The sequence below is a fragment of the Hyperoodon ampullatus genome (genome assembly GCF_949752795.1).
Source record: "Hyperoodon ampullatus genome assembly, chromosome: 10".
In the NCBI taxonomy this organism is placed as follows: Eukaryota; Metazoa; Chordata; class Mammalia; order Artiodactyla; family Ziphiidae; genus Hyperoodon; species Hyperoodon ampullatus.
In genome coordinates this window covers 91,479,938-91,494,103 of record NC_136923.1, presented here as the reverse complement: position 1 = coordinate 91,494,103, position 14,166 = coordinate 91,479,938, and the positions used below count along the sequence as shown (strand labels likewise).

The following is a 14,166-nucleotide window of genomic DNA, read 5'->3' as shown; positions in this document are numbered from 1 at the left end:
GCACACGGGTCAGTAGTTGTGGCTTGCGGGCTCTAGAGCGCAGACTCAGTAGTTGTGGCACACGGGCTTAGTTCCTCTGCGGCACATGGGATCTTCCCAGACCAGGGCTCCAACCCGTGTCCCCTGCGTTGGCAGGTGGATTCTTAATCACTGAGCCACCAGGGAAGCCCTGAAATTTTTTTTATTGGAGTAAAATATACATAACAAAATTTATCATTTCAACCATTTTAACTGTAATTCAGAGGTATTAAGTACATTCACAATGTTGTCCAACCATCACACTATCCATTCCTAGAACTTTTTCATCATGCCAGAAGCTCTGTATTCATTAAGTGATAACTCTCCATTTGCCCTTCCTCCAGCTCTTGGTAATCACCTTTCTACTTTCTGTCTTTGTGAATTTGACTGTTCTAGGTACCTCATATAAATGGAATCATACAATATTTGCCCTTTTGTGTCTGGCTTATTTCACTTAGCATAATGTCTTCAAGGTTCATTCATGTTGTAGCATGTGTCAGAATTTCATTCCTTCTTAAGGCTAAATAGTATTCCATTGTACATTTATATCACATTTTGTTTATCCATTCATCCGTTGATGGACATTTGGATGGTTCCCACCTTTTGACCATTGTGAATGATGCTACTATGCACATTAGTGTGCAAGTATCTGTTTGAATCCCTGCTTTGAATTCTTTTGGGTGTACACCCAGAAGTGAAATTTCTGGATCATATGGTAGTTCTATATTTAACTTTTTGAGTGACATTCTCTTTTTAAGTATTTTTTGAATCTGTTAAATTGATCATAGCAATGCGATTCCTAAATGGTGTGTTTGTTCATAGTAGTCTTTTAATTTCCATAGTTGACTTGATATGAGTCAGGACAGTGAGGTCACCTTACATTTCAGGACTCTAGGAATAGGTGGCCAAGGTGATAAGCTCTCTAATCCATGGTTCTCAGAAGTGCATTTGCTGTACACTTAGATCATTGAGGGTGAGGATTTGCCCTGCTGATGCCCAGATGTGTTGTTTAAACAATAGCTGTATCAATGGATATAATATTTTCTGCTTTGGGCCTTTCTGTAGGGATTGAGGAGACTGAAGAACACTGAAGACAGGCTGATGGGCTCAGTTGGTAGGCTCCACTGTCTCACCATGACTGCTGCCGAAAATCCCACACCTGGAGACCTAGCTCTGGCCCCCCTAGTCACTTGCAAACTCTGCCTGTGTGAACAGTCTCTGGACAAGATGACCACGCTCCAGGAATGCCGGTGCATCTTCTGCACAGCTGTAAGTTTACCCTGATGCTTTCTTCATGAGAAAATACAAAGGGAAGAATTGTAAAAATACAGGATATACTTCTGTGACTTACCGAGAAGCCAAAGTTTGTTACAATATGATTCTGCTTGGGAGAGCAATTCCACATTTGGATATGATTCCAAATACTATCTTGAATAGTAAACACGGTATTTACTGGGGTTTAGGCAAAGTGTAACACGTATATGAAGTTTAATTATTGGTTGAATAAGCAGCATCTTTCTGTTCTTAAAGCTCTAGCTAAGGAACAAAATAGACATTTTAAACATGCCTTAGTTAACTACCATCTGTAAGAAGCTCATCAAGTGTTTTGAATGATGGAGAAATCAGGTAGCAATTTGCTGAATTTTCCTTCATGTACTTGCTCATCTCCTACAAAGCATATGGTATACAACTGTTTTACTTTGTCGAATTTCCTTTTTAAGTTTTTTTCCCTATTTTCACAATATGCCGAATGCTGCTTATTCCTCATAACAAATATAACCCTATAGATCTTCAGGGGTGGGCTTGTCTCTTTTAGTTTGGCACTTGGTATCAAGGCCTGTGACCTTGATTGCATGTATCCCTGAAGGTTGGTTGGTTAAAGAATAAAGATAGGAAATGGACTGATGGGCTCACGGGGACTACTAGCAGTGTGAACCAGGTGGTCTTGCTCAAATTTTCATTTATTAAAGCATTTTTTGAGCTCCTGCTCTGTGCTAGGCACTTGGTGTTGGGAATATAAAGATAAGTAAGATAATCCCCACAGAAAAGATGGACACATTGCAGGAACTATACAAGAGTTTGGTGAAATCAGGGATGGCTAGATGTAACATACCACAGGAGTGCCTCACCCACTTTAGGACTGGGAGGGGGATTCCTGGTGGCAGTGCTCTCTGACCTGAGGCCTTAAACAAGAGATTGTAAACTGACGCCTGTGGGCCACATCGGGCCTCAACACATTTTTGTTTGCATCCCCAATTGGGAAATTTCAAATAACAAATTGGTAAATTTTTTATGAAAAAATGAAAAAGTAGTAAGATATAGCTACTCTGGGCTTGTATTCATAGGCCCAGAAATAAATGATCTTTCCTCTATTTATGGTACCTACCTCTCTCCTGTGTGTTTGAATTAGCTACACTTTTTTTTTTTTTTTGCGGTACGCGGGCCTCTCACTGTTGTGGCCTCTCCCGTTGCGGAGCACAGGCTCCGGATGCGCAGGCCTAGTGGCCATGGCTCACGGGCCGGGCCACTACGCGGCATGTGGGATCTTCCTGGACCGGGGCACGAACCCATGTCCCCTGCATCGGCAGGCGGACTCTCAACCACTGCGCCACCAGGGAAGCCCCCTAGCTACACTTTTAAACTAAGGATGGATTAAGAGCCAGCTAGGAAGAGTGCTGGGCATTTCAGGATGGTAGAGGGGAGGGCCTTATGCCTAAATTACAGTCGTCACTGTTTATCTTTGCTTTGGTAGGCCTTGTGTGGGCAGACTGTTAATATTTATTATACAATAAGTATAATAATCACCAGCCAAATGTGAGTTTAATACCCCTGACTTGTGAAGGAAATTGACCAGTTTAGATACGGTGATCAGTGCTTAAATCAACGAGAGTAAGGAGAAAGAAATCATTTAGGAAATACTGGAATAATTTATAAAAAGACATTTTACTAAGCATACTTTTGAAAAACAAACAGTTAAGGTGAAATAAATTTTACTCCTCTTTTTTCTAAGTTAATTTAACTAACATGACACATTTTCTAGCTAGTTTATATCCATTTTCTTAAATTCTTTTAGATTGAGGATTAGGGTAGAGAGAAGGCTTGGAATAATTTTTAGGTAAAAAGGAAAGGGACTAAAATCCTTTCCTTACGTTTTCAACTGTAGGATCCAAAGATGGCAAAGAATAGTATCATTTATCCCTTTATTCAACAGATATCTAGTGAGCAGCATTTGTGTGTCCCGGGAATTGTTCCAGGCACCACGATTTATCAGTTAAAGAAACAAAACCCAGCATAGATCCTTGCTCTTAGGAACTTACATGCTATCAAAGGAGTTACATAATAAATAATTAGCATACTAAATAGGTAAGTTACATACTAGTCGGTAATAGGGGCTTAGAAAAAAAGCAGAGCAGGCGGTTAGGAGTGTGGGGACCAGGATGTTACACGGATAGTTGGGTGGAGAGAAGGAGGCTTCAGTAAGTGATGTTTATGCTGGTTCTTCCTCATCTTGTCAGTGTGCATTACTTCACAGGAAGTAAGGAAATGGCCTTGTCATCACGGGGCAGCTTCAGTTTCCTTTGGTCTTACTTTGTTTCTGAGTGCTGTGCTTCAAAACTGTTTCCTTTGACTTTCTCACGTCACTTTCGGACCTTTGCTAATCCTTGAAACAAATGAGTCAGAAGCAACATTTGGTTAAAGCCAGAGTGGAAATTTTTGTCTGAGGGTTAATGATGTTTCAAAGCAGGATATGGAATTCACTTTTTGCAATGAGATCTCAAAGAGCAGAATTCAAATTTGTGCATCAACGTTGGATAAAGAATACACAGACAAGCAAAGGCTGCATTTCATATTCACAGATTGCTGCCACTGCCATATTATTGTTTCCATAGATCTTAGTTCCCAGTTAAAGGCAGCACAACTGCTGCTTATTTCTCCTTCAGCAGTTTGGGGGTAGGAGTTAATACAATTAGATTATTCTGTCATGTAGATTCATACTTCCTCATTGTTGGGGAGTACTCAAAAGCAGAAAGACAAATGGCTTGGTATTTTTGGTATCCCTCCAACTTGGGAACTTTTCATTGCTGTAAACATTAAACTTCCCTGGCTTCCCAATACCCCATTTTCTATGATCTGCCAAAATAGTAAGCTGTATGTGTTTGATTACATTAGTGTCTATAAATTTGCAGTTGATGCCAGACTCACCTGAAATACTATTCTAACGTTTCTGTTAGAGCTCTTATTTCTTCTTTTTAAAAACCAGTTTCAAAATGTCTCGGAGGGTTACTGATGTTAAAAACCAGTTAAAAATGCCAGTTAAAAATGTGTCTGATCCCCCTAGTTTTTGATTTGCATTCGAATTAAAGATATTAAATGTGTTTTGTGTTTTCAAGGCTGAAAAGAAACCTGTGACATTTTTTAATAGGCTCTATACTACTAATTCCCAATTTTAAGTATGATTGGATGACATCTTCCAATTATTGGCTGGGAAAGCCTTCTTGGGCATGCCATATATTTAAAATGGTTTTGCTAAGATAGTTCCCTCTTCCTCCTCCCATGAGGAGAATGTCCAAATGTAATGGTTCTCTTGCTAGAGATGGTGCTATACTTGTATATTCTCATCAGTTCAGTAAAGCTCTTTATACATTCTCTCCTTGTCCTGTTTTCCCTAAGAAACAGTGTGATCAGTGTGGAGAGTACAGGATGGACAGTGTCTGACTGGACCATTGGCTGTTGGCCAGCTCAGACCTGGCGCTTAAGCAGGTGTTCCCTAACCCAAAGGTGTTCCATGACCCTCCAGCTCTGTTTCCAAGTCAAATTAGCTTGGAGACATGTATGTTTTCTAGTCCTCTCTTGGAGGCATATAAAGCATAATTGCATTTTAGAGACTCTGTGAAATCTTGTGGTTAGAAAGAAAGCAAAGGGACCCTGTTGACCTTCTCCTGATGAAGCATTTCCGTTTGACCAATGCCACCTTTTTTTTGAGCGGAATACCTATTAATTTCCCCACAACCAGTGCATGGAAGAATGCCGCTTTGACTTACCACATGGATGTAATTCTTGATTTAAATGACATCCAGAGAAAGGAAGGGGACAGATGTTGCTTCAAATAATCCATCGATGTGTCTAGTTTCTTGTTAAAAGAAGCTTTTACCATGTTCTATTTGAGAAGATGGTTTCTGTTAGACTGCTCAGATTTAACATAGAGAAGAAAGTATAGTATGAAGCAAGGGAAGCTAAATATACGGACAAAAATGGGTGGAGCTCTCACTAGCATGACTTAAGTCATGAATCATTAGGTGCATCACGGAACCAAAGAAGTTGATATTGTGGGGTTACAGAGAGAGGTGTTGTAAAATTACTTGTTGTACTTGAAAGTTAAATATCTCAGGGATGTTAATTAATAATTAATAATATGGAAAAAGTCTCTCTCTCCCCACCCTCCCCCCATGGATTTAAATAATGCAAATATGAAAATTCAAATTCCCCTTTTCTAGCTTTTGCAGCACACTCTTTCAGATAATACCACACAATTATAATTCAAGGGAAAGAAAAAAATTCACAAAAGTCCATTATCAAAGGAGGGAAAATTTGTGGGCTTCTCCCTTGTGAGCAATATTTGCTTCTCTGATTTATTTTGGAAGCTATTTCTGTCAGCCACGAATTAAAGAATAATGAAAACACAGTTGTTGCTTGTTTTCATAACCTAGATAATTTCACCTAAAAAGAGTTAGTATGTTGGCATGGCCTATTTACCATTCAGATTAAAGACAGGATGTGCTGAGCAAAAAGAAAATAAAGTCCAGCCATATTCTTGCCTTTTTTCCATTACATTTTGTTGGCTCTAAGTAGTTAGAACTCCTTTTACTATTCATTTCTCTGAGCCAAATGGATTTTCCAGTGTTTGAAAAAGTGAGAGGAAATATAAAGCTTTTTAGACCAAGTCCTTCTTTTCCTTGGGGCCTGTTGGGTGACCTTTAAGCAAGGCCCACATATAGCCTGGGAGACATTTACAGTGTGGGAAGATTTGCAGTGTGTGTGAGCGCATATGTTGTGTATGTTTCTGAGTACATCCAAACATTCATGCACACCCACACAGATTGGTAACTTTCAAATGAAGCAAAGAACCTGCAGTGGTTCTTTCCTGGATTCTAACCGATACCTACATAAGGAGGAAGGAATGTCATTTTTCTATTCCCACCTCCATTCTTCCCTTCCAGTGTTGCACTCATAGTGGTTAAAAGCGCAGATGCAGAGCTAGGAAGACCCAGGCTCGTGTTCAGGCTTTGCTGTTTACTGGTGTATAACTTTAGACAAGTTCTTTGGCTTCTGTGAAACTTAGTTTCTCACCTGTAGGATGAAGGGGGGGTTAGTGGATAGTAGTATCTATCTTAGAGTGTTGTAGGAAGCACCGAATGAGAATCCCCGTACAGCAACTAGCACAGTCCCAAACCCCTAGTAAGTTAACATTATTATTCCTCCTAAGTTCTGTCAGTATGCTGAGCTGTTCTGTTTTTCAAAAATGTTTTAGAGGAAGGAAATCGTGTAAAGACTTGACTTGCTTCCTCATTAGCCTTTTATAAAAAGGTAGTTATACAATCCAAAAATGGGCAGAAGACCTAAATAGACATTTCTCCAAAGAAGATATACAGATTGCCATCAAACACATGAAAGGATGCTCAGCATCACTAATCATTAGAGAAATGCACATCAAAACTACAGTGAGGTATCACCTCACACTGGTCAGAATGGCTATCATCAAAAAGTCTACAAACAGTAAATGCTGGAGAGGGTGTGGAGAAAAGGGAGCCCTCTTGCACTGTTGGTGGGAATGTAAATTGATACAGCCACTATGGAGAACAGTATGGAGGTTCCTTAAAAAACTACAAATAGGGGCTTCCCTGGTGGCGCGGTGGTTGAGAGTCCGCCTGCCGATGCAGGGGACGCAGGTTCGTGCCCCGGTCTGGGAAGATCCCACGTGCTGCGGAGCGGCTGGGCCCGTGAGCCATGGCCACTGAGCCTGCGCGTCCGGAGCCTGTGCTCCACAATGGGAGAGGCCACAACAGTGACAGGCCCGCGTACCGCAAAAAAAAAAAAAAAAAAAAACTACAAATAGAACTACCATATGACCTAGCAATCCCATTACTGGGCACATACCCTGAGAAAACCATAATTCAAAAAGAGTCATGTACCAAAATGTTCATTGCAGCTCTATTTACAATAACCAGGACATGGAAGCCACCTAAGTGTCCATCGACAGATGAATGGATAAAGAAGATGTGGCACATATATACAATGGAATATTACTCAGCCATAAAAAGAAACGGAATTGAGTTATTTGTAGTGAGATGGATGGACCTAGAGACTGTCATACAGAGTGAAGTAAGTCAGAAAGAGAAAAACAAATACCATGTGCTAACATATATATGGAATCTAAAGAAAAGAATAAAATGGTTCTGAAGAACCTAGGGGCAGGACAGGAATAAATACACAGACGTAGAGAATGGAATTGAGGACACGGGGAGGGGGAACAGTAAGCTGGGACAAAGAGAGTGACATGGACATATATACACTACCAAATGCTAGTGGGAAGCAGCCGCATAGCACAGGGAGATGAGCTCGGTGCTTTGTGACCACCTAGAGGGGTGGGATAGGGAGGGTGGGACGGAGACACAAGAGGGAGGGGATATGGGGATATATGTATGCATACCGCTGATTCACTTTGTAATACAGCAGAAACTAACACAACATTGTAAAGCAATTATACTCCAATAAAGATGTTAAAAAAAAAAAAAGGTGGTTATATAGGTGATTTCAACTCACTACTATTCTGAGACACCCGCAGATTAGCAGTTAGGGTTGAGAAAGAGAAACTTCTCTGTTGGATTTGTCCAAAGAGTGGCTAATGGCTGCATGTTTCAACTGAAGACCTAGCAGTAGGACTTACAGGAAAAACCAAAGACCAACACAACTTGGAAAGTCAGCAGATGAGCACATTTCTGGTGGATGTAAAAGATTCAGATGAAAGTGTCTCAAGGTAACGTTTAAGAGCTGCTGACCCCCAATAAGAATATAGTAATATAATTACTTACTGGCTTGATATGTTTAATCTAGTATCATTTTTAGTATCTTTTACTGAGAACTCTGTGGACTGCAGGAAATAATGAGGCATCTTACTCCAGCAATGTTATGGAACAGTTTTCCATCCCGTCTTCTGGTCATGTGACCTGCCAGCCTTTCCTGAAGTTTTAAAATCTCCAGCTCCCTGGATTCCCGTGTCTTCTAGTAGTACTAAATAGACAGAAGTAAATTCTGCCAGCTCAGAGCCCTCTCTTGCTCTGTTGGTTTCTGGTACTAAAATATACTGGCTTGCAAAGTTGGTTTTATGCTTTCCCTTAACTTTATCTTGGATGATCAATGGTGAGTTGCTAAATTTATCTTTGTCTTTGTTTATTTGTAAATGACCTCCATATTCTTGCTGCTTATGCTTGATTGGAGTTTTAATGATAAAACTGTGATGACTTGTATATTTGGCAGTCAAGCCACTGATTTAAAAACACAAATTTTGATACTCTTTTTCCACTGACAACTGAGTGGCTGCAGGTCAGTTAGCATCTGAGAAATAAGAGCAAACTGTAGTAGCATGAGAAATGGATTAGAGATGACTTAAGGGGGAGCTGGCTTCCTGGACCTATGATCTCATCCATTGCCTAATGCTTACCACTTACTTATTCAAGGAAAGTGGTAAAATGTGGCCAAAGGAAAGAGCAGCAGACAGAACCATGCTCTTAAGGCCCTAATGATGGTGTCATGGCATCATAGTCCTAGAAATGGAAGGGACCTTAGATCTAATGCCCCTGCCTTCCTAGTGAAAGAAGTTCCTTTCCTGGATGCCAGAATGGCTTGACATTTAAGAGAATAGATTTCAGATCTGGTTGTCTGGGCTTCATTTATTCAACAAAGATTTATTGTGCCATGCACAGGGCTGATGGTGAAGATACAGTCGTAAATAATCAGATCAAGGTCTGGTTTTCAAATAGGTCACAGGTTAGTTCAAGACACAGACACTAACAAGTAAATGCAGAAGTCAGATGATGATATGTGCTCTGAAGAAAAACAAAGCAGGCGGAAGGGGATAGGGAGAGCTAAAGGAGAGGGGGTTTCTATTTTACGTTAGATGGTCAGGGAAGTCTCACTGACAAGGTGTTATAGTTAGCCCTCTGTATCTGCAGATGCAGAACTGAGGAATGTGGAAGGCCGACTGTACTATGCCATATTGTATAAGGGACTCGAGCATCAGTGGATTTTGTTATCTGGCGGGGGTGCTGGAACCAACCAACCTGCCCACCACACGGATACAGAGGGTTGACTTATTTAAGCATTTATTTATTTAAGCAGAAAATACATTATTCAGTATTATTTATTTATTTCTTATTTAAGCAGAAAATACATTATTCTGTGTTTAAGCAGAGACCTGAAGAACATGGGGAACAAACTGTATAGATGCCTGGGAGAAGAGAGTTTTAGGTAGAGGGAAGCAAAGGTCCTAAGCTGGAAGTGTGCTTGATATGTTCAGATACAGCAAGGAGGCCAGTGTGCGTGTGTATGTGTGTGTGCGTGTGTGTGTGTGTGTGTGTGTGTAGGGAGATCAGACATGAGGTCAGAGAGATAGTGGTGTTTGTGGGTAGGACCTCACAGGCTATGATAAGAATTTCGACGTTAGGTTGATGTGAGAATGGAAACCTTTGGAGGGTTTTAACCCACAGTGTAACATGATGTAATTTTTCCACCCCCACTTTTTATTTTATTTTTAATGTTTTTTTTGGATCTAATGTTGTTTTAAATGGATCACTGTATTAATAAGTGTTCTCCAGAGCAACAGAACCAATAAGAGATATGTATGTGTGTGTGTATATACACGTGCTCTTACATATATGTATATATATATATATGCATATGTATGTTCGTGTATATACATAAGAGCATATATATATACGTACATATATATATACACATATCTTTTATTGGTTCTATTATTAGGATTCTGTTTTCTCTTAGATTTATTATAAGGAATTGGCTCATGAAGCTATGGAGGTGAAGTCTCATGACCTGCTGTCTGTAAGCTAGAGACTCATCAGAACCAGGGGTGTGGTTCCACTCTGAGTCTGAAGGCCTGAGAATGAGGAGAGCCAGTGATGTAAGTTCCAGTCTGAGGGCAGGAGAAGACCAATGTTCCAGCTCATACGGTCAACCAGAGAGAGTGAATTCTCCCTTCCTCCACCTTTTTGGTGGAGGATTAGATGAGGCCTATCTACATGGTGGGTGGGAGGGGCAGGTGGATCTGCTCTACTCAGTCTACCAACTTGGATGCTAATCTCATCTGGAAACACCCTCACAGACACACCTAGAAATAATGTTTAACCAAATACCCAGGTATCCCATGGCCTAGTCAAGTTAATGCATAAAATTAACCATCACAATCACCCTGCCAGCTGTGTAGAGGATGTACTACAGGGGCAGGGGTGAAAGCATGGAGACTAGTTAGAAGGTAAATATGATAATCCAGGCCAGAAATGATAGTGGCTTGAACCAGCAGGTGGTAGCCATTTATGTCTTTGGATAGTCTGAGTCTTCATTTTCTTTTATATAATTAAGGGATAATAATAAATCATCCTTTAAGGTTAGAGAGAAGATCTAGATAAAGCATGTAGTACAGTGCCTGGAATACAGCTAGCATGTGTAGCTCTACTGGTTTTGGTGTGATCATCTAGATTTTGGTTGAAAACATCCAGGATTAGGACATACCATAACACTAGCTATTCAGTTATTGGAAATTCTAATTCTGAATTATCGTTTTCTTCTGCATTGATTTGAAACCTGTTTCTATATAAATTCTACTTATTAGTATGAGTTTTGTTTTCTAGAATAGAATCGGTTGAAATCAAATTTCTATTCTATTCACTAGCCCTGTATTATTTGAATGAAGGTTATCTTTCTCTTAGAGGGCAAGGACAAGGTTACTCATTAAAAATTCACCCACAGGGCTCTGTCCAATGTGGGAATGTTAGTAAATTTGTTCCCCCTTCCCCTGGTTCGGTTGACACAATTCTTTTGGAACAAGCTTCATTTGCACAACATTCTTGACTTTGATCATTGGTTGAACAAGTACTTAAGGCTTTTCTACTTTCTTTTAGAAAAGCATATGGTATCAGGGTAGCAGGGTGGTTCTAGAAAATGGACCAAGATTTAATTTCTTTTTCACAAAGAAGGTTATAAACAGATGGTATGTTGGTAATCTGCACTTATATGTCTTTTTTTTTTAAAGCATACCTTGCCAGTGTTTAATTCTTTGAACCACATAGCAGAATGTGATAGGCTGGCCAAACATGCAAATCATGACCAGAGAGTGGGCAAAAGTGGGTGACCAGGGCTTCCCTGGTGGCGCAGTGGTTGAGAATCTGCCTGCAGGGCACACGGGTTCGAGCCCTGGTCTGGGAAGATCCCACATACCGTGGAGCAACTGGACCCGTGAGCCACAATTACTGAACCTGTGCGTTTGGAGCCTGTGCTCCACAACAAGAGAGGCCATGATAGTGAGAGTACTGTCCAAAAATACTGGGACAGGCAGGGGCAACTATGCCAGGACCAGATGGCTACTCCAGTTAACTTGAAGTACTTCTTCAAAGTTTGCAGTAATTTCAGTGTGACATGTGGAAGATTTCTGTTCCTCTTTTATCTCTTTGTAGAAATAGGAAGCCAATAGGCAAATGAAGGCCCCCAACAGAAGAGTGAGAAGAAAAAGCTACTTGACTGAATTCTCTCTTCCCTTCAGTTGTCAACTCAGAATGGCTTTCAGTCTTAGACCTCAGCTAAGTGCAAAGGTTTTGGTGACCAGTTTCATATATGCTGATGGGGGTAGAGAATTTAATTAGAAATATAGTGAAATCTCAGTTACTTATTGTCTTCTATTCCATTTTTCCTTGTCCTCTTCTTTTTAAATTAAAAATTAATTTTTAATCTTAAATGTGACATGTGCTGGTTTTAAAACAGTTAAAAACCTTTCGAAGTATTGATTATATGAACAGTTCACCTGTACCCCCTTCTAGACCCTTTCTCTGTTAATATATAGAAACACATGGATGGATACATATTCATGCACATCACGTAATAGAGAAATGGGATCTGTAACTTGAGTTTTACAAATTGAACCTAGTGTTTTGTGGACATGTTTCTATATAATAATATACAGACCTGCCTTTTTAAGTGCTGCATACTGTTCTCTGGTATGGCCGTATCAAAATTTATTGAACTAGGTCACTCCTAATGATGGGCCAGTTTTTGCTATTATAAATAAACATTTTTGTACTTACATAAATATGAAAATATATCTGAGATAAATTTCTAGAAGTGGAATTGCCTAATTAAAAGGTGTGTGCATTTTAAATCATCACGTGTTGCCATGTTGCCTTTCCATACTGTCGTGTCAGTTTACATTCCCACCAATGGTGTAGGAAAAAACCCCTTCTTTGACACTCTGGGTATTCTCAAAATTTTCACCTTCTCTAATCTGATATGTGAAAAGAACATACTATCTCATTGTTTAATCCATGCTTCCTTTTTTAAAGGAGGAAGTTAATTGCAGCAAAACAAACTCATTTCATGAATCTATCTTTAAAAAATATGTGGCTCGTCCAGTGCCAGTACAGTTTCAGCTGATTTTATACCTTGGTATTCAAATTGGCTGTCAAATTAGAAAAATGGGCCCTGTCTGGAAAAGTATACACATAGGAGACATGAATGAATGAAAAAATAATGCTCAGAGCGGTGGGCCTAAGGTGGTGGGAGATGCGTTATCACACACACACAAAAACTCTATGTTCAGCGACAAGATGTTACTAAGCAGGAAAAGAAACTTAAAAATGTAGACAAGTGGCAGCCGAAAAGGTTGTGAGTTAACTAGAAAATTCAATTAACTCTAAAACACCATTTTCTGAACATTTAAGTTAATCAAAGTTTGGTTAGGATATGGATTTCAGATATGCATGGAACCTCTTGGAATCAGGCTGGACAGAATCAGTGCCCCCTTTCTATGGAAGTAAATAGCTCTGGGTTAACTGAAAGCCTCAGCGGTTTTGAATCATTTCCCACCCCCAGTAAAGAGGTCCTTTTGGTTTGCCTCTTCTGGAAAGTGTTTGTGAGTTATTAGCCACGTGAATGTAGGGTTTTAATTCAATCTTTTTGACCCTCTCTTTACTTACCTTAAAAAGAAAATCAGGGAAGGACAAACAAGAGCATTTGAGTACCTACTATGTAATATTTATATTGTAAGAGAATTATTTTTTCCCCCATTTACTCTTACCCTGCAGTTTACAGATCAAGAAACCAGTGCAGAGTTAAGTTGCTTGCCCAAGATCCATACTCTTAATTCCTGAATCATAGGGTAGTTTGGACGAAATAAGAACAATCTCTGTGAAAATACATAATGTACTGCCTAGCACATCGTACGTGCTCCCTAAATTTCATTTGTCAGCATGAACAATGCATGAGGCCCATATTAGGTTTTTGTAATCCTAAAAGTTTCTAAAGCTGGACAATGGCCTTTCTAATGCAAAATTGACAACTGGTTTTTATGTACATAAAAGGTGAGTCAGTACAAAGAAGATGTAAGTAGCAACTGATTTTTAAAAATCCAAGGAATTCCGGAGACCAGGGAGTATATGTATAATCTGAATACACGGGTGGCCATAGCCCCAGGTTGAAGGGATTGAGGGGTGTGCTATGAACTTTCAACTGTGTGACCTCAGGCAAGTTATTTGAGGAAAACAAGGGCTGAGAGATCAAGAGGTCTGTTTTACACACCTGGAGGCTTCCAGTACACTTAGTGTTTATTTAGATGTTGAAACTGAAGTCAGAGTTCAAGCCCAGACTTCCTAATTCAAAGATGAGTGTTCTTTCACCCCCTGATCCATCATGCTTGTGGAGTTACTGGCATTCCCTAGAGGACGTCAGTCTTCTAATTGTTTCCAAGTGCTTCCTGTGTGCTGAGGGTAATTAATGAATGAGGGACTCTAAAGCAAAGAGATCTTTACTGCAACTGGAAAAAAATATTTTATAGCTGTAAAAATTTCCTGGGTATGGTATGAATTGCAG

The 14,166-nt window shown here is 39.9% G+C and overlaps 1 protein-coding gene across 1 annotated transcript in view; it reads left to right on the top strand.

Moving 5' to 3' along the window:
- Positions 1-1,089: 1,089 nt before the first annotated feature.
- Positions 1,090-14,166, top strand: part of RNF144B (ring finger protein 144B) — a gene marked incomplete at its 3' end in the record, with an annotated part of 64,642 nt that continues 51,565 nt past the window's right edge. The window contains exon 1 of the mRNA XM_079713969.1: positions 1,090-1,287. Within this exon, the coding sequence (XP_079570095.1) occupies positions 1,120-1,287 (168 nt within the window). The 5' untranslated portion in view covers positions 1,090-1,119. The remainder of the gene's footprint in view (positions 1,288-14,166) is intronic.